This window comes from Nannospalax galili, unplaced genomic scaffold (genome assembly GCF_000622305.1).
Source record: "Nannospalax galili isolate Female #2095 unplaced genomic scaffold, S.galili_v1.0 scaffold405, whole genome shotgun sequence".
NCBI classification, from domain to species: domain Eukaryota; kingdom Metazoa; phylum Chordata; class Mammalia; order Rodentia; family Spalacidae; genus Nannospalax; species Nannospalax galili.
The window spans coordinates 1,002,884-1,024,536 of NW_008354532.1; the positions used below are offsets into that span (position 1 = coordinate 1,002,884).

Consider the following 21,653-nt stretch of genomic DNA (forward strand, 5'->3'; position numbering starts at 1 on the left):
CTCTGTGATTTTGACATGTGAATTTCTTTTGTAGTTTCTGATTCTTGTGTGAGACTCAAACCTTCAAGTTTAGGTCTGCTTCTTCTTGCAAACTTTACGTGTCTTTGTGGTTTACTTTTTGAGCATGAAAAGCTGGTTCCTCTAAGCTTTCGGTTCTCTCTTGATTTTATATTGGAGTACCAGATTGCTTTTGTCTTCAGGAGTTCCCACAGAGGCCCAAGTCAGATGAGGATCAGATGCTCTCAGGCTTTCTTCTAAGGTTTGGATCCCTCCGGGAAAGATATTGTCCTCAGGAATTTGGGGGTTGGACTGGCCTGGGAGCAGGTTCCAGGAAAGATGCTGGTGTAGGGTAGCTGGTGGCTGTGCCACCCAGAGATGCAAAGGTAGATGGGGATGGAAAGAGGCCCCAAGGCCCACTGGGGACTACACTGAGGAGCTGGGTTGGTCTGGATGCAAAGGATCAGGAAGCAGAGGTATATCCCCAGGTGTCTAGGGCGCCAAGACAAGGAATGGGACAGGACCCAGGCTAGGAGGGGAGAAGGGTGGGAGAGATGGGAGGGTGAATGAGGCTGGGGGAGTCAAGGCATGGAGGGTGCAATCGACTTACCCTGGAGAGAGGCCTGCAGGTCGGAGAGAGCAATATAATTTTTAAACAGTCCATGTGTATAGCTAAAAAGCTACATACTGAGTTAAATTTTTAAGTGAACTTATGGCTAGAACTTGTATAATTTTGTGAATAAAAACTTTAGTATTTTATAACTAGTTAAACAAAGATTGCACATACCCCCACACTGAAATATGTCCTCCTAAAATTTATTGCCCTAATGTCCATTGCCGCTGTATTTAGAAATAAAGTCTTAAAAGTGATAATTTAAGTTAAATGAGATCATAAGAGTGTGCCTCTAAACCAATAAAACTGGTATTTTGTAAGAAGATGAACAGATACCAGGAGAATGCCCATACAAAGGAAGGCCACATAAAGACACAGCAAACAGTCCTTCACTTGCAAGCCAACAAGAGATTGAGCCAGAAACCAATCTTGTTGACACATTGGTCTTGAATTTCCAGCTTCTAGAACTGTAAGAAAATAATACTGCTGTTTAAGCCACTCAGTGTATGGCACTGTTATGGCAGCCTGAGGAAACTCAGGCTGCAATTGATGTGCCTGTTTGAGTGAAATGCTTGATGACACAAGGAAATGAGGGAGTCTGTGGTGTGGTCAGACAGTATGAGCCACTTGAATGCTGTAAAAATTAATTCTGTCTTGTGGGAACCATGAGTTTATAGTACAAAGTCATGGGAATATTCACTGTTGTTTAATAGCAAAACAGAAAAGTAAAATGCACAAGTAGATGACCAATTTAATCAATTATGATATATCTATACAATAGAATGACACATTAGAAAGGATGAGGTAAATTTGTATGTACTCACATGGAAAGAGGCATGACCAATTGTTAAAAGAAAATGAAATTTCTAATAATGTGATAAGATGTATATTAAGAAATGGCATATGGACCCCTGCTGCATACACAGCCATCAGCTCTGCCTCCTTGGAGCCTCCAACTCACAGACAGAGGGTTTTCCCAGCTCTCCAGTGAGTCACATCTGGTTCCTCCAGCACTGCTGTTATGAGATAGGTGGCTCAGCAGCTCTGCTGGAGACAGGACTGAACCCTGGGAAGATATCCCAGGCAGCTACCAGTTTCAGACAATTCTATCTGCAGAATGCTCATCTCCTGCTGACCGGAGAGTCTTCAAGTACACATTCTTTAGGATCCTAGAAAGTCAGTTCTTTCTAGGAGAGAAAAAAAATTTGTGTGTATGTGTACACGTGTGTGTCCACAAGTACATGCATTCTAGTACGTGTGTGTGGAGACCAGAAGTCAACCTCAGGTGTTGTTTTTCAGGTGCTGTCTACCTTGTTTTTTGAGATAGGGTCTCTCATTGGCCTGGAGCTCATTGACTAGGCTCAGCTGTCTGCCTAGGGAGCTCTAGGGATCTGACCATCTTTGCCTCCCCAGCACTGGGATTACAAGTGCTTGCTGCTACACTCAGTTTTTTTAACATGGGTTCTAAGGATTGAACTCAAGTCTTCACACTTGTGTGGCAAGCACTTTAGCAACTGAGCTATCTCTGCAACCCTGTAGTGAAACCTTTTAGAGGTTTTCCCAAACCACTGCTCATGGAACAGTGTATATTTAAGAGAGCTCCATTTGACACCTGCACCAGAGTGTCTCTGCAACACATGCATCAAATATGTAATCCTCAGTCCCCAGTACCTACCTCTAAGAATATTCATGATTAACAAATTTTTATTCCACAAGGGTATTGCACATTCACTGGAAGCATAATATAATATTATGAAAGTTAAGAATTAAATATGCACATATCTATGTTTTCATATACATAATTGAAGGGTAGAAGTTCAAGTTTTAGCAATAACTATCTCAGATGAATATGAAGTAAAGAGGGAATTTTAAATTAATAAATAATTAGGTTTGAATGAAAATATGTCTTAAAAATCAAAATAGTAAAAAATGTTTTTTGACTAAATGTTTTCATAGGTTAGTATAATGGATAATCTACATTAAGAAGATTTTTCTTTTAAAAATTTTTAATTTATTTTATGTGTATGAGTGTTATGTCTGCATGTGTGTAAGTGTACCTGTGTCATGCAATGCCCTTGGAGGTCAGAAGAGGGTGTTGGACCCCCCTGGAACTGGAGTTACGGACAGTGGTTAGCTGCCATGTAGGTGCTGGGATCTGATCCTGGGTCTTCTGCAAAAGCAGCCAGTGCTCTTAACCACTGAGCCATCTCTCTAGTCTGAATTTTCTTCTTTTTAAGAGAAAAATTTTATGACACTTTTGAAATGGCAAGTATTTTTATTTATTTTTTTGTTAAAGGAGACCTTAGAACATCCTGAATAAGGGGCAGTTTTTAAATATTGGTAGTAAAATATAATTAAGTTTTTATGAATTATAATATTCATAAAACCTCTCAAACGGCCTGTTGGTATAATTATTAATAATCTTATATTATAAAAGAATATCTTAAGTAATATCTCTATAGAGAATATTGTATTTTGAGATAGTCAATGTTTGTATAATTTTTACACACTAAGAAAGAGAGGCTGGGCATGGTGGTGCATGCCTTTAATCCCAACTCTTGGGAGGCAGAGGCAGGCAGATATCTGTGTTCAAGGCCAGCCTGAACTACGTAGTGAGTTCCAGGTCAGTTGAGGCTATAGGAAGATCCTGTCTCAAAAAGGCCAGAAAAAGAAAGAGAAAAAGAAAGAAAGAAAGAAAGAAAAGAAAGAAAGAAAAGCAGACACAAGCTTCCTTGAATTCATACATATTAGTTATTTGTAAGTAATGAACATAATCATGTATGAGATGGTGTGTAAGTATACACATGGGTAGCTGACTACTCTAAGAGCCTAAATCAGTGTATTTTGATTTTCCTCCTTCCCCCTTTCCCTCCTTCCCTTCCTCCCTCCTCCTTTCAATTGAGTAATGATTCAAAATTTTGCTGGTAAAGATGACACTTTAATTAGCACTGCCCCCCCCCCATTTTTCTCTACATGTAATTTGGCAGTAAAACAAGTAACACTGCCATTTTGTTTTGCCTTCTGGTTTAAAACAGAATTCTAATGAAGCGCAGTGTAGTGGTTTGAATGAGAATGTCCCTCATAGGCTCCAAGTATTCGAATATTTTGTTGGTGCTGTTTTCGGAGTCTCAGGTGTGGCCATGCTGGAGGAAGCGTGTCACTGGGGGCAGGCTTAGAGCGTTCTTAAGCCTTGCCAGATCTCCAGTTGCTTTCTGTTTCCTGTGCCTGCTTGAAGATGTGAGAGCTTAGCTTCTGCTCCTTCTCTAGCCACCTCTGCTGCCATGCCTCCCCCACCAAGATGGACTCTTGCCCCTTTGGAACTGTAAGGTAAATAAACTCATCCTTTTATGAGTCCCCTTGGTCATGGTGTTTCTATTACAGCAACAGAAAAGTTACTAAAACACACAGTACCCTAGGCTGCTCATGTAGGTATAACCCGTACTTTAGAGCAGTCCTCAGGTAAAGGTTAAACCATAATTCTGATGAAGCACAGTACCCTAGGCTGTTCGTATGGGTATAGCCCATACCTCAGAGCAGTCCTCAGGTAAAGGTGAACCATCACAGTCTGTATCCTCTGCTCTCTCTTCTGCCACTTTCTCATCTGTCTTTACTGTACCTAGGAGAGGAAAATAGGCCAAGAGGAACTAAGAAAACTATTGATGCAGTGACAAAGTTTTCATTTATATGAAAGGCAGTGAATGAACCACTATCCATCATCAGTTTCAGTGTTTTAATTGTGAAAATGAGGAATAATTGATATGATACATAATATAAAATATCTAGTTACTTATCTATTGAAATGGTGATGCCTTAACAGAGGCTTGGTACCAACCAGAGCGGAAGATATTTAAACTAACACATTTAGAAATAAAAGTTATGACATTAACGATTTCCTATTTTTGTTTTGTTTGTTTTTGAGACAAAGTCTCATGTAGCCTAGGCTGGCCTTGAACTTTCTGTGCAGCTGAGGACAGCCTTGATCTTCTGATCCTCATGCCTCTATCTCCCAAGCGTTGTATTACAGGTATGTACCACCACACCTAGCTTATGTGGTGCTGATGTTGACCCTAGGTCTTCATGCATGCTAGGTAAGTACTCTATCAACAGTTACATACCTGCCTCTGATGACACATTTTAAAACTCAATAATAAGGTAACCTACCCACAAATATGGAAAAGAAAAAAAAAGGAGATAATAGAATCAATTTTATTTCTGAAAATATTGCCCAAAAATTGAGGAATGAGGACATTACTGATATATTTCATTTTTACCCCAAACTTTTTCCCTATACACATGCTTGAACTACTGGGTATATATTCATTTATTCATCTGGTTCACCAAACCGTAAAACAGGTCCCACCTGTGGTATTACTCTGATTTATAAGGTTCTGGGCTTCCTCATCCACAACATCTAGCAGGGACTGGATCACTTCAGCTTCTTGAGGATCATCATAGATGTCATCATCATGTGGATCAGACTCTTGAAAAACAATAATTTACTTTAAAAATAGTGATGTGAGAGATACTGAGCAGTGCTTTTAGTTTTAGTACACTGGCTGCTGGGACAAAGGGCCACATAGATGCAGCTAAAGACACTAAATGAGAACAAGCTGGAGCTATACATTTTCATATGACATTAACAATCTGATGTTTATTTTATAAAATTAATCTCAAAGTATTTGTTCATTAAAGAAACACAAAGAAGTTGTATTCTGCAGATTAAGGGCATAGCAGGTCAGATAAAGTGTATCCTCAAGATACACTTTCTGAAGTGTCTGGTGGTCTAGGGAAGCACTGCTTCGCAGCACACAAGAAACACCAGCGGCTGCCTCTTCAGTCTCTTAAAAGCCATTTAGCCTCAGAGACAACAACACATGCTAGACATTCGCATGCTATGCAGTTAACAGTATTAGTTTATATTTTCTTATTCTTTCATTTCTTTGAACAATAATCTTTCTTTGTAGAGCTGTATTATGTGAGAAATACGGCAGAAGATAAGTGATATTTCTTTGTTACATGAACTTTTAGATCATTCAGAATGACAGGATGACTTATTTGAAAAACTACCTTTGGTTTCAGTCAAGTCTGTGGATCCCTTCATCTGAGACGCAGAGCATTTTTCTCCAGTGTACACAGCTTCGATTACTTCTTCCCCATTAACCTAAAGTACAAGACCACAGAAAATCACTTAATTACTATCTTGCTAATGTCCAGGATTGGGGAAGCACTGCACATGAACCCTCTCCTCTTTTTGCTTAGTATAAAATTCATTTTGTATCTTTCCATCTAGAATCTATGTTCCTAGGAAATACCTGTGGAGTGAAAGGTGCAAAAGAAATGGAGAATCCCATTATCCAACACATACGGAACCACGTGCTAGTCCTTAAATTTATTGGACTACACAAAACTCTTACTTGAGGTATATTTTATGATATTTGTCTTCCAAAAAACATTTTAGAAAATTTTAATAGGACTAAAAAAACTTAGCAGTTGATAGAAAAAAAATTAGCTAAAAATTTTTTGAGATAGGGTTTTGCTATGTAGCTCAGGTAGCATCACACCCATGATCCTTCTGCTTCAGCCTCCCCAGTGACAGAACTAGATGTGAGCATTACCACCCCAAGCCAATCAACTTTTTAAATTACTTTGAAAATTGTCAGATAGATGCACACTCCAATTTAGTGACCTGATCATTTGTTAGGTATAAAGATTTTCCAACATAGTTTAATTTCTTATCAATTTAAGAAAAATAACAATGGGTCAATGGCTATAGTTATTATGTATTTATTGACCAGGATGTGGTGTTCTAATGCAGTGATAGACTGAAGCACTTCGCAGAATATAGTCTATAGAAAAAAACTGTGACTGACACAGTTCAGTGGCAGAGCACTTGCCTAGCTGGGTTCAATCCCCAGCACAATTAAAAAAGAAAAAAAAATTTGGGAAAATTGCAAAATTAAATGATTAGACTAAATTGCAGTAACTGTGTTATGGTTTGCTCTGAAGGCCTAACTCTTTTTATATAAGTTGGTGACATAATGCCAACAATCATCACTGGGCTCTGAAATTCTATTTTTCTTTCCTTTTTTTTTTTGGTCTTTTTGAGACAGAGTCTCCCTGTAGCTCCAACTGGCCTGGAACTCGCTATGTAGACCAGGCTGACCTTGAACTTAGAGATTTGCCTGCCTCTGCTTCTCAAGTGCTGTGACTAAAGGTGTGTACTACCACACCTGGCTTGAAATTCTATTTTTTGTGATTTGCAGTATAAGCATTCAGGATGGAACAATGTGAGGGAGACTTCCTGGAAGATTTTTAACTACTACAGAAATGCTGGCAGCCACCAACAATAAAAGTCCTAATTTTTAGAATTTGGTGTTAACAGAAACTCTACACTTCTTTCATTCAATAACACACTGATATTTAAAAAGAAAATAAACACCACACACATGAATGACATTAGAAATACATGAAAATTCAGTTGCTTCAGCTTTGTGAAATCAAAGCTCAGAACTGACAGGAGCATGAGCTCTGCTGTAGCTCTGTGCAAACATACACACATTAAAACAATGCTATTTTTGTGTTAGTCTTTTCTGCTTTAACATTGCTTCTGCTGCAGTGTATTTTCAGGACTGGCTAAACTAAATCAAACATGTGGCCAGATGTGATGACACATGCCTTTAATCCCAGCACTCAGAAGCAGAGGCAGGGGGATCTCTAGGAGATCAAGACCAGCATGGTCTAAATACAGGCCAGCTGGGGCTACAGGGAGACCCAGTACCCACCCCTCCCCTCCCTCCAAAAAATAAAAATAAAATAAAAAAGTATGTGTGATGACATGAGAGGACAAGAGGCACAGAATGGGGGGGGGTCTGGTCACTAAATGAATTTTCTTCTACACAAATCCCAGCTCATGTCTAGGATCATGTTGAGATGATAAGATTTTTTTTTTTTCAGATTACTAGAAAAGCAAAGCATTATACATGGGAGATTTTATGCACTATATTACATGAGCAGACAGTAGTGAGGATCAGAACAAACTGTAAGAGTATATATAAGTGCACTTAAAGACAGAGTATGGCTGGGCATGGTGGTACACACCTTTAACCTCAGCATTTGGGAGTCAGAGGCAGGAGGATCTCTGAGATCAGGCCAGCCTGGTCTACATAGTGAGTTCCAGGCCAGCTGCAGACACAGGGAGACTCTGTCCAATACAAAAACAAATACAAAACAACTCCCCCCAAAACAAAAACAAACAAAAAAGCGAGCAGGAGGTAGAATTTACGATACATTAAAACAGTTTTGTTAGCCAGATGTGGCAGCACATGCAACTAATCCCAGCATTTAGGCAGAAGTGGATCTTTGTGAGATTGAGGCTAGCCTGGTCTAAATAGTGAGTTCCAGGCCAGCCAGAGCTTCATAGTGAGAACCTGTCTCAAAAAACAACAAGAAACAAAACAAAACAAACAAAAAAACCCAGAATGAGTGTTAGCCACCATGAGGGTGCTGGTAACTGAATGCAGGTCTTCTGCAAGAGAAGCCAGCTCTTAAGTGTTGAGTCATCTCTCTAGCCCCACATTTTCTGTTTAAAAAATATATTAAACTCCCAAACTGCACATAATAATGGGTTGCCATGTGATGTTTTGATGTGTTTCATTGTATAGTATTTAAATCAGATTAGACTCATCTGTCCCCTCAATCATTTCTCATTCCTTCTACAGTATCTTGCTCAGTTTCTTAGTCTGGTCTTAATTGGCCCTGGACTTAATTGGCCCTCCTGCCTCAGCTTCCCCAATAGCTGGTTTGACAGGTGCATACACAGTACCTGTTAAACTTCTTAGGTTAAAGAGCCGGTTGTGGTGGTGCACGCCTTTAATCTCAGCACTCAGGAAGCAGAGGCAGGCAGATCTCTGAGATTGAGGCCAACCTGGTCTACACAGTGAGTTCCAGGCCAGCTGGGGCTACAGAGAGACCCTGTCTCAAAAGGGAAAAAAAAAAAAAGTTTCATTAAAATTATTCCCAGGTTTCTCTGTGCTAATCCTAAATGACTTAAACTCTCATTTTATCATGTCTTCCAAAACCAAGTAAACCTATTTCTTTGGCCACTACTATTGCTCCTTACCAGTATCAGATTTAACTTTCTCAAGTTACTCCTGCTCAACACTAAGGGGTAATTCTATTGTTAATTAGATTCTTCTCTTTCCATGGTCAAGTGAAAGACAACTGTGCATGCTAGCCAAAAACTCCTGTTTCTAGCATTACCTAGTTATATCACTAGCCACATAAGAGTCAAATGTGTCAAAGGGTGCAGGCTTATTTGTGTGAAGGCTATGCATTGGGGACCTACTTAGCAAAGCCTATTAGCTTATCACAGTAGACAGAGTCTTACTATGTACATGTATTTAAGAAGACAAATATTTAACTATTAAATCTGTTTCGCTTTAATACAAGCACACTGGTTATTTAACTATATGACACAAGAGGTGCATTTTTCCTTGCCTTGGAGAATGAATTCTTGGGTGTGAGGGCAGGCTGGACACAGGGTTCCTCACTGGGATGGCCTGAAAGGAACAGCACAGGGTGGGATGTAAGACAGTTGAAATGACAAGAGGGACACGAAAATCACTAAGATACATGATGCTGAAGACATAACACAATTAAAAATTCTGATACGGGGCCAGTGAGACAGATCAATCTGCCAAGCCAGATGACTTGAGCTGATGAGAACCGACTCCCCCAAGTTCTCCTTTGATCTTTATATGTGTTCTGTGGCATGAGTGTGCCTACACACACATACCACATCATCCCCATCCCACACAAAGCTGACAAGTAACTGTAAAAAGTTTAAAACTTTTGATTCAAATAAAGAAACCTCATATTTCTGAGAATATCATTTTTAACTGTTTATGAAGAGGTCAAAACACAAAAGGTGCAAATCAAGTAAATAAAATACTAGAGACGGTTTATCTCAAGGAAAAAGCCAAATTCCTTTTCTTTTTCTTTTTGGTTTTATGAGACAGGGTCTCCTTGTAGTACCAGCTAGCCTAGAACTCACTATGTAGACCAGGCTGGCCTTGATCTCATAGAGATCCACCTGCCTTTGCCTCCTGAGTGCTAAGGTTAAAGGCATGCGCCACCATGCCTAGCTATTTTTTATATTTTGAGACAGGGTCTCACTTGGTCCAGGCTGGTCCTGGTATGTAGAGAGGATGATCCTGAGTTCCTCATCCTCCTGCCTCTACCTCCCAGGTGCTGGGATTACAGGCATTACCACCATGCTCAGTAGGAAAAAAGAAAAAAAAAAAACCCGCAAAATTCTTAAAGGAAATCGTTTACATAAAAGCTGCATATATTGGCTCATGACTGTAATCCCAGCACTTGGGAGGCTGAGGCAGAAGGATTACCAGGAATTTGAGGCTAGATTGGACTATGTGGAGAGACCCAACATCAACCTCCACAAACAAAACAAAACAAAACAAAACAAACAAAACAAAACAAAGCAAGCTCTTTGGGGCTGAGTGAGTCAAGTATGAGACACTGAACGAAAGGGCAAGACATCACAGTGGAACACACAGTGGAACCGCATCCACTCCATCCCTGCAAGAAGATGGCAGGTACTCATCTCATTTTCACAAAGCACTTTAGCAGAGGAAACTGCTGTGTGTTCAACTGAAAAGCACTTTAAATATAACTCTGAACCAAATATTGATTTTAGAACTTTGCCATTAGTAGAAAAACTTAATATACGTACTAAAATTGAGCAGATTCTGTTCCCCTTACAGTTAAGGTTACATACTAAACATAATTTGGACAAATTATATTTTCAAGAGATTTAGAAAGCTATGGCAGCCAGTGTTTTACACACATTACTGTATACATGCCTCATTAGCACCTCATTAGGTCTATTTTGGTACTATTACTTTACTGGTAGGAAACAGAGGCATCAGAGAGCTTGCTAAGGACTCACAGACTTGGACACCCAGGCCTGCATGGGCTATCAATTTCATGCTCTACTGTATTCTGCTATTTTTCTAACATATATTGATTTTCAGGGATGTTTTCACTTAAATATAATATTTTCACTTTGATGCTGTAAAACCTTCTGGAAAGACAAGTTCAGGGACAACATCCAACTTGCTGTCCAGGAAAAACATTATCTCCCCATTAAGTACAGGGATATAATGTAAATGTGTCACACCGTTGACTTTGGCTGATGTTGGTATTGAAGTGGCAGATCTCTTTGAACTGGGGACCACTGGATAACCATCTCTGTACAAGAGAAAAGAAGTACAATTAAAAAGATATGAAATAATTTCAATATCCTTGGACCATCTGTTAGCTAGTTTCAGAAATTTTACTTTTCTAGATACCCCATGAATCTGTAGACAGACTTTTATGAGTCTTCATTTATGTGTTTTCTTAAAAAAAGCCATTTATTTTTTATTTTAACTTATGTGTATGACTATATTGCCTACATATATGTAAGTGCATCCATGTTGTGTAGTGCCTGTGGAGGTCAGAAGAGGGCATCAGATCCTCTGGAACTAGTGTTATGGACTGTTGTTAGCTGCCATGTGGGTGCTGGGAACCAAACCTAGGTCCTCTGTAAGAGTAGCCAGTGCTCTTAAATGCTGAGCCATCTCTCTAGTCCATATTGATGTATTTTCTAGTGATAAGGAAATGTGACTTAAAAATAAAAGATGAAGGGTATGCTGGGGAGAAGAATCATACGTAAAGCAATTACTGTGCTGTGAAAGTGTGAAGGGCTTGAGTTCATATTTCCAGAACCCAAGTAAACCTGGACGTAGTACCATTCTGTCTGTAATCCCAGGGCTCCTACCTCAAGGTGGGAAGTGGAGACAGAACAATTCCTGGAAGCTCCCAGGCCATCCTGGTCTATGCATTGGTGAACAAGAAACTCTCTCTCAAACAAGGAGGGAGGTGGGGACCTCCACCTCTGTGAGACACATGTACACAAAACTTCCTCCATACACCCCCACTCACGAAGATTAAAAGATGATGAAGAATGGCCTTTCTCTTTTCTCTTTCCCCTTCTCTTTCTCACTATGTAGTCCAGATTGACCTCAGTCTTGTTATGTAGCAAGACTGGCGTGGAACTACAGAATCACCTCCTTCTGCTTTCTGCATGTTGGGATTATAGGCATGCACTATCATGCTTAGCAAGCATCATCATCATCATCATCATTGGCAGAGCTGGTCATTGAAGCCAAGGCCTCAATAAATTATGTCTCCATTTTGAAAATAATTTCTGTATATAATCTTTTTTTGGGTTTCAGTTCAGCACACTATGCCCCTCCCACTTAGAGACATGGTCATTGTGATGACTGTGTAACCTAATTCATTGTCATTCAGTACATAGTTCAAGAGAAATTAATTTAGAAGTCAGTTTTCAAACTTTTTATATATAAAGCCCACTTGATATGTGTTTTTCTTTAGATTAAAGTGAAAATGTAGAGGAAATGTCTTTATTCCAAGAATTACACAACAAATAGTATCACCCAAAGTCAAGAGCATTCAAAAAGAGAATGTACTAGGGATAGGAGCCAATATGCCATCTTATTATTGGCATTGAGGGGAGGCTACCCAAGATATACCGGGCTGGCAGAGGCAATGTACCATGGCCCTAAGAACACCTGTGTGTTCTTGCTGGGTTGTCTGAAAATGCTTGCTTCTTTAATACCTCTCAAGGTTGTGTTTAACACACTATGCCCCTCCCTCTTAGGAACATGGTCGTTGTGATGACTGTGTAACCTAATTCCTTTGAGAAATCTTGATTTAAATCTTCTTTTAACAGTCTTGAGAAATGAGGCACCATTCCTCAACAAACCAAACCAGGATCTCCCAATAGGCTGCTATGAAATGAGGGGCCACTCTTAACAATATAATCCTCTTCTGTGATATAATCCACTACTGTGGGAATCCACTAGACCCACATGCATTTTCTCCAGGGCCTTGGGGGATACACACAATCCACACTAAGCTCATGATGCTGTGTGCCATTAATTATAAAGCTGTTTTATTTTTGATTGAGGCTTGCATCTTCTGCTGGAATCCATAAAATAATAGCAGACTAGAGTTACTGGCTTATAATTAGGGTAAATTCCAGATCCTTTAGAGGTCTTGACATAAAGCTGGTCAGTACAAATACCCATCCCTCTATTATTGCTACCCTGTGGACTTTAAAGATGATAGACACACGTTAGGTCTATAAAACAAAGCAATTGAAGGAGAGCTGAAAGAAGAACGAGGAGGAAACGATTACAACATCTTTAGAGACAGCAGCCAAGACAAATGTAGAAAGGCAACAGGAGGGACTTCAGGGCTGAGTGAAGAGTATTCAGCTACACTTAAAGTTGGCAGTCATGTTAATTTCCACACAAATATTTTCCCTTTCCCACTTATTCACATTCACCTATGAAAACCACTGTGTGTCAACCCTAAGTTTAGAAAAACAAAGAACTCAGGCAGGGATGATATTCAAGAGGGAAAAGTACATAACCTAGCCATTTAGAAGGAGAAGAAAGTTTATCAATGGTTTAATCAATAAATATCTGTATTTTGAAGACACTTCATAGATAGAACTGTGAACTGTCTTGTCACATGACTTGGATTAGTTTATACCCTAGAAAGCCCGAAATCATGTATGCTATAGTATGGTTTTCCAAAGATGTCTGTGCTCTAATGATTATGTTGTAATTGACAGAATCTGTGAATTTGTTACTTTATAGTGCAAAAGACACTGGAGCTTATCTTGTATTATTAGGACTCTACTGTGCTCATTGGCGCCCTAACCAGTGAAAGAAGGGGCAGGAAAGTCAGAGTTAGAGGAAGAGGTTGGGCCACAGAAGCAGGGATATGATATGATAGTTGCATCTTTGAAGATGGAGGGAGCCAGAAGCCAAGGAAAGTGGTATTCTCTAGATTAAAGAGGCAAGGAAAACGGGCTCCCTTTTGGAAACTACAGAAGGATTCAGCCCTGTAGAATCTTGATTTTATTCCAGTAAGACCCATTTTATATTTCTTACCTCCAAAACTGCTAAGCTTAAACAGACCCATAACACATAAGGAAATTGAAACAATAATACAAAACCTCCTGACTACAGTCAAGGAGCAGAGAGAGATGAATGCTGGTGCTCAGCTTGCTTTCCCTTTTTCATTCAGTCCAGAACCCTAGCCCATGTAACAATGCTACCCAAATTCAGGTAGGTTTTCCCTCCTCAGATAAACCTCTCTGGAAACACCTCCACAGACACATTCAGTGGTGTATCTCCTAGGTTCTTCCAAATTCCACTGAGTCAATAATTACAACCAACATCACACAAAACACAGTGGACACCTTGTTTCCTTTGGCCAGCACCCTATGGAAGGCAGACAAACTGCTCAGAACCCTTTGTAGGTTGAGAGCATCAAGTGACTTCCAACAATCCCATGTCTCAGAATGTGGTTATGACAGGCCTAGGGTGGAAGCTGCAGGCCTCAAGCCAGGTCTGGAACTTTATTATCCCCTTATCCATGTACCAGGGTGTCAGGGCCATACTCCACAACAACAACAACAACAACAACAATAATAATAGTAGTAGTAGTAGTAGCAGCCAGGCATGGTGGTGCACACCTTTAATCCTAATAATAATAATAATAATAATAATAATAATAATAGTAGCAGCCAGGCGTGGTGGTGCACACCTTTAATCCCAGCACTTGGGAGGCAGAGGCAGGCAGATCTCTGTGAGTTCAAGGCCAGCCTGGTCTATATAGTGAGTTCCAGGACAGCTGGGGCTACAGGGAGACCCTGTCTTAAAAAGACTACCCCCCCAAAACATAATAATAATAATTGACTGTTTAGACCTGGAATATGTGTGCAATATACTGCCTTTCAAGTCTTATAGAAACTTGAATGACTTCAAAATAAATTTCCAATATAGTAAAAACAAAACAAAACAAAAAACAACAACAACAACAACAAAACCTCCTGACTAAAAGAAGTCCAAGCCCAGACAAATTTACAGCAGAATTCTACTGGACATTTAAGGAAGATCTATATCCAATACTACTTAATTCATTCAGAAAGATAGAAACAAAGGGAGAACTTCCAATTCCTTCTATGAAGCCAGCATCACTTTAATAACAAAACCAGGTAAAGATACAACCAAAAAAGAAAACTATAGACCCATATCCTTAATGAACATAGATGAAAAAATTCTCAACAAGATACTTGCAAACCGCATACACACATCAAAAAGATCATCCATCATGCTCAAGTAGGCTTTGTTCCAGAGATGCACGGATGGTTCAATAAACGTCATAAATCATACAAATGGACTCAAAAACAAGAACCACACAGTCATCTTGATAGATGCAGAGGCCTTTGGCAAAATTCAACATGCATTTATGTTCAAAGTCCTAGAGGGAATTGACCTGGAGGGAACATACCTCAACATAATTAAAGCCATATATAACAAACCCACAGCCAACATCATTCTAAATGGAGAAAAACTGGAAGCATTCCCATTGAAATCAGGAACCAGACAAGGCTGTCCACTATCTTCACTCCTTTTTAATATAGTGCTTGAAACTCTTGCGAGAGCAATAAGACAAGAGCAGGAAATTAAAGGAGTAATAATTGTAAAAGAAGAGGTTAAATTATCTCTTTTTGCAGATGATACGATATTATATCTAAGAGATGCCGAAAATTTCATCAGAAAACTCCTAGAAATAATTAAAAATTTCAGTAAAGTGGCAGGTTACAAAATTCATCTGCAAAAATCAGTAGCCTTTCCACATACCACTAACAAGCAATCAGAGAAACAGTACACAGAAACACTCCCTTTCACAATAGCTTCAAAAGAAAAAAATTCTCGAACCAAAGACATTAAAGACCTCTACAATGAAAATTGTAAATCAGGAAGACACCAGAAGATGGAAGGACCTCCCATCGTCATGGATTGGAAGAATTAATATTGTGAAAATGACCATCCTACCAAAAGCTATTGATAGATTCAATGCAATGCCAATCAAAATTCCCATGATATTCTTCACAGAACTAGAAAAAAAACCTAAAATTCATATGGAAGCACAAAAGAGCCTGGATAGCCAAAGCAACTCTGAGCACAAAGAGCAATGCTGGGGGGAATACTATACCAGATTTCAAACTATATTACAGAGCTACAGTCATAAAAACAATATGGTATGGGCACAAAAATAGACCCATAGATCAATGGAACAATACTGAAGACCCAAATATGAGTACATGCAATTTCAGCCACCTGATATTTGACAAAGGGGACAAGAACATTCACTGAAGGAAAGACAATATCTTCAGCAAATGGTGCTGGGAAAACTGGATCTCCACCTGTATGAGAATGAAACTAGACCCTTATCTTTCACCTTGCACAAAAGTCAACTGCAAGTGGATCAAAGACCTGAATGTAAAACCTGAAACTCTGAAACTATTAGAAGAAATCATTGGTAACAACCTACAAGATATAGGTATAGGAAAGGATTTTCTAAACCAGACATCAATTGCTCAGGAAACAAGGTCAAGAACCAACAAATGGGACTTCATTAAAATAATCTTGTGTTTTCTTTAAAAAAAATTTTTATTTATGATTTTTATTTTATGTGTATGCATGTATTGCCTGCATGTAAGTAAGTGCACCCGTGTCATGCAGTACCCATGGAGGACAGGAGACACTGTTGGATCCCCTGGAACTGGAGTTATGGACAGTTGTTAGCTGCCATGTGGGGGCTGGAATTTGAACCCAGGTCTTCTGTAAGAACAGCCAGTGTTCTTAGCTGCTGAGTCATCTCTCTAGCCCCAATCTTGTGTTATCTTAAATCACTAATTTGTTAGAGAAGCCATAGAAAATCGATATCCACATTTTCTCATTTTATTGTCACTGTTGGTGAAAGAAGCTGCTGTTAGCATTTTTTTTTTTTTTTTTTTTTAATACTGTGGATATTGCAATTCTGTGCCTCATCAGCAGACATGAGTTCCAGGAGGGCTGACCCCATCCTAGTTCTAGGAATTAGTCATGACTGCCCAAAGGCAGCCAGTATATTTTAATCCCTTTGTCTCAGTTAGGGAATAGTCTTAAGGTAGGGCTAACACACACACTAGCTGCTTTATCAGTGACGACTAGCAAGATTTCTCTTTGCAGACTGCTCTAGATGGTTTGGTATGCAGGTGTGAGACAAAACTGATGTCGTCACTGACTCTCATAAAGAAGATGTTCTGATGATTGTACTAATTTATCCCATTAACTGAAATCATGCCTCAAGCACATATCTAGCTGATGTTCTTAACCTCTATTAGCAAGTCAGTTCTAGAGTTTCTGTCTTTCCAGTTCAGTCTGTGAATTAGTAATTCAGTAATGCCCTATGAGAGAACACCATTTAGCCAATTACTTGAACTGCACACACATAACGGAGGCTGTAAATTATTGCTGAATACCTTGTTGCTTTCAGCACCACTGAGGGAAGTGACAGTTCCAATGTTCTGTTAGCTTCTTCCAAGGTCATTCCTTGCGTGCTGACTCCGTTCACATAATGGATGATATCTAATAGCTGGAGATTACCTTCAACAGCTGCAACTGACCTTGGGCTAATATCACTAATATATACAACTTGATGTAGACTGCCACAACCTCCAGATAAGGAAAATCCTTCAAAGGGCAGAAAACAAGAGTTTTCTCAGTTACAGGAGTACTTAACTTTTAATGAGGCCAAGAAAACCATACTGAACAAAGCTTGAATTTTCATTACCCAACTCCTCTTTGTTGCACGTTAACGTAATGTCAGGTAGCAAATGGGGCAACACTGGCATCTTGGGTAATTCTAGAATCCGTCCAAGAACTAATCTGACTGTCTTGGGTGCAGCTCGGAGCAGATTCACGGCATCAGTGTGAGTTATGTTTGTAACATCTGTGTCATTAACCTAAGAAATAGAAGAGAGGCAAGTTAAGGGTACAATTTTCAGAACAGGGAATCTAAATTACTAAGAAAATATAGTAATCTCCCTGACTTTTTAAGATTATAATATTGATGCACTGCCTACTTGACTAAGGAGGCAGATTTTCTGACTTTATATAATATCTTTTAGCCAGTGAGAGATTTACAAGGCATTATAAATAAAGCAAACTCTCAGGAATAAATGTGTACTTTGCTAATGTAGGAGTTTATCCTCAGTAATTTAAGAAACTGTTTGTCTCATGGACTTGAGAGGCCTTGCTGAGATTAAAAAGTCTTTCAAATTAAAAAGATAAGTTGAGGATTGGGCGTGGTGGTGCACACCTATAGTCCCAGTACTTGGGAGGCAGAGGCAGGTAGAACTCTATGAGTTCAAGGCCAGCTGGGGCTACAGGGAGACACTGTTTCAAAAAGACCAAAAAAAAAAAAAAAAAAAAAATTGAAGCAAGTCTCAGATAGTAGATAGTTAAGTATAAAGATTGTAGCCAAAGATGAACTCCTAACCCTCATGCCTCTATGTCCCAAGTGCAAAGATTACAAACTTGTGCCACCATACTCAGTTTATGTGGAGCTGGAGATCAAACCCAGGGCTTTGTGCATGCTAGGCAAGGCAAGCACTCTACCAACTGAGCTACATTCCTAGTGCTCTCTCTCTCTCTCTCTCAACAATATATATTTTTACTGAATTTTTATGCATTTCATATGATATCTTAATCATATTCAGATCCCCTCCCCTATCTGCACTACCCCATATGCCCCACACTAGATTTCGTGAATTTTGTCATATATGTTAAGGCCTATTTTGAGACAGGGTCTCATGAGGCTGAGGCTGGCTTTGAACTCACTATGTAGGGAAGGATGACTTTGAACTGATCTTCCTGCCTCTTCCTAGAATTACTGGTTATATATATGCTAGAATTATAACTATATGCTACTATGCCTGGCTAAGGCTTTTACTTATAAGTAGTGGGGAATGACAATATAAACCAGAGAAACACAATGTCATAGTAACTCAACCTTCTTTCTCTCTAGTTCTGACTTGCTTTTGGTCACTTGCTTTTGGTCTGGATGTGGTTCAAGTTTGTTCCCTAAAGGTTCATGTGAGGGAGGTTAGGTCCTTAATGTGATGGTGGGACCTTTAAGTGGTGAAGTCTAGTTAGTAGGTGACTGGGGATGTGCCTACAGAATGAGCTGTGGGACCCCAGAGTCTGGCATCTTGCTTTGAGATGTGATATCTTCCTTTCACACATGTTCCTCCGTAACTGTATATCATCTATGGGCTGAGCTGGTGCTGGTGCCCTGTCCTTAAAGTTTCAAAACTGTGAGCTGACTAAACTTCTTTTCATTATAAAGTTGGTTTACATCAGGCATTTCAAAAAGTGGATGAAGACATCATATTTGCACAAATGTCCTATTCCTCTTAAATGTCTCACCTTTATGAGCCTGTCCCCAGGCTTTAGCCTTCCATCACTTTTGGCTGGATCCTGTATGACATCATGGACATAGCAACCAGTACTCTGATTGCCTTTGGTTACTGTAAAACCTAGACTTCCTTTTTCTGATTTAATTAGCGTAATGAGAAGCTCGACTTCCTAGAGAAAGAAAACAGTGATTCCTTTAAGGTTGTCTATTTTATCCTAGACAAAAAGAGGAATAGTACTGCTCTTCATCAACAAAGGAGAAAATCCAATCTTAAGTTTAATTAATTTGACCAAGTGATGAAGACAGGTCTTTGCTTCATTTATTAAGATGTGTGAACAAATTCAAAAGATTTCAACTAAGAGGGAGAAGATACTCAGGTGACAGATTTCCAAAAGTTATTTCAAAAACTATTTTTACTTTATTGATGAGAATGAAAATGAAGATGCAGATGCTATGCATACTCCACCCACCTAGCCACTCTGTCACAGCACAACACACACACACACACACACACACACACACACACACACCCCTACCACATAACTACAGACAAATGAAATACCTGGAAAGACTATTCTGTCCAAAATGTTTACAGTTTAGGGCTGGTGAGGTTATAGGCGATTTTATTCTTCTTTTTCCTTGTTTTATACTTTTTGATACAAACAACTGTTACTTGAATAATAAAGTATTGAAAAAGGCTGACTCTCAATTCATGTAAAAGGCTAACATACTTGGAAGTCTGACTTCCAAGCTTGATTTGCAGGCTCAGAAGTTTAAGTATTTTTTTTTTTTAAATAATGAGGAAGGAAGTTTAACTGACAAGAGGGATGGGAAGGTAGGATGGAGGAGGGGTTGGGGAGGATAGCTAATACCAAGGATGCTTGAAAAAGTTCTATGGAAACCTATAATTTTATAAGATTTCTAAATGCATACTTTTTTTTTTTCCACAAAGACGAATTTAATTGGAATTATCCCACACAGGGGAAATGCTCCTTCCAGAAGCCATATGTTGCCAAAGAGAAAGCCAGTACCAGGTGTGGGATACCTCCCCTTGAGCTGTTGGTCAGAGGTGTCCCAGAGACCTCCAGAATAATACAGGCTATTGCCACTGCTCTTGGTTGTCCACAAGAATGTGATGGTGAGAAGCTACTGTAGAAGACAACACACACTTTGGTTACAGGACCTGGAGAAATCGAGTTGGTACAGGAAACTTCCTCCCTGCTCACTAGTTTTCATAGTATTGGAAAGTGTTTTGCAGGCTGCTGGGAGAAAAGGTTGTCACTAGTATTACCCAACTTTGATCCCTATAAGCTACAGGAATGACTGGAGTTATAAGATATGCCCCTAGGAAGAATAGTGGAGTGAATGTTATGGGGGTAAACAACTGCCTTCTGACTGGACTTATGGCCATGAGGTCATTCATTTCTACAGGAGAAAATGAATGCCTGGTACTGTAAATTTGGTCAAGAACACATGGTTGGGAAGTTCACAGGTCCTAGGGATGAGCCTACTATTATTCTTCTAAGTGGACATAGTATCAAATTGCCCTCTAAAATTTTCTAACTATAGATTAGTGCAGCCCTCTCAGACCTCATTAGAGAAGGTGTCTTTGCCAGTGGTTGGTGGTTAGCACAGAACTCACAACTGGTCAAAGTGTAGAGAATCAGTGTCCGTGGAGTGCTCAACCATAAATGGGACATCTATACCATGCCTCCTCCCCAAGGTTCAGGACTATCACAGAAGAAGGAGTGAGAAGATTGTAAGGGTCAGGTTGGGGAGGACTAGAGTGTAGCACTCTTATGGAGAGGACAGCACAGCTGCACTCATGAACTCACAACAGCTGTGGTTGTCTGCACAAAACCTGAACAAGATCAAGCCAGTCAATACTTCAGCATGGAAGAAGGAGGGGCTCAGGAGCCCCTACCCCTATCTGAGGAGCCACTGACAGTTGATGGCTTCTATAAGTCAGTTTTCTTTAAGGGTGTGGCCCCTTGTAGGTTGACCCTGCTCTAGTATATGGCTCCACACCCATCAGTATATGGGCAGCTCAAATTGGACTCAGTAATTTCTTATTATAGAAATACTTTATTGGACTCTATAATTTTTTTATTATAGAAAAAATAAAGAAGATGTGAAGTTGGGGGTGGGAGGTGAAGGATGAGGGGTGGATCTGGGAGGAATTAGAGGTAGGAGAAGGGGGTGAATGTGGTAAAATATACTGTAAATATGTATGAAATTCTCAAAGAATATATATATTTCATATATATATATGTATGAAAAATTTAAGGCTATTACAAGGTAGATTCCAGTTAAGTGTACACACACACACACACACACACACACACACACACACACACACAAAAGATGAGAGGGGCTAAAGAGATGGCTCGGTGGTTAAAAGGAACTAATGCTTTTCCAGAGGACACAAGTTCAATTCTCAGCATCCACATCAAGTGCCTCACAGGCTCCTATAACTGCAGCTCCAGGGGAATCTAGCACCTCTGGCCCTTTGCAGGTATCTGCACTTACATGCACATACACACTTAAAAAGAAAATAAATATTTTAAAAAAATACGAAGAGAAAAAAAACTTAAATGTTAAAAATTCAGTAAGTAGGAACTGGGAGAGCTTAATCAAA

General features: G+C 39.5%; 1 protein-coding gene across 9 annotated transcripts in view; it reads right to left on the reverse strand.

The window, feature by feature from the left end:
- The window catches only part of Ptpn13 (protein tyrosine phosphatase non-receptor type 13), a 238,888-nt gene that overhangs the window by 25,667 nt on the left and 191,568 nt on the right, over positions 1–21,653 (reverse strand). For 7 of the 9 annotated variants that reach the window (XM_008851752.3, XM_029555308.1, XM_029555309.1 and 4 more), the window contains 8 exons: positions 19,027–19,185; positions 17,390–17,561; positions 17,079–17,289; positions 10,806–10,876; positions 9,107–9,168; positions 5,678–5,771; positions 4,971–5,090; positions 4,138–4,226 (listed from right to left, as the gene is read on the reverse strand). In XM_008851752.3, coding sequence (XP_008849974.1) covers positions 4,138–4,226; positions 4,971–5,090; positions 5,678–5,771; positions 9,107–9,168; positions 10,806–10,876; positions 17,079–17,289; positions 17,390–17,561; positions 19,027–19,185 — 978 coding nt within the window. Of the gene's footprint in view, positions 1–1,075; positions 1,798–3,568; positions 3,836–4,137; positions 4,227–4,970; positions 5,091–5,677; positions 5,772–9,106; positions 9,169–10,805; positions 10,877–17,078; positions 17,290–17,389; positions 17,562–19,026; positions 19,186–21,653 lie in introns of those variants that run through there. The other 2 variants (XM_029555314.1, XM_029555313.1) reach the window with 2 other exon arrangements.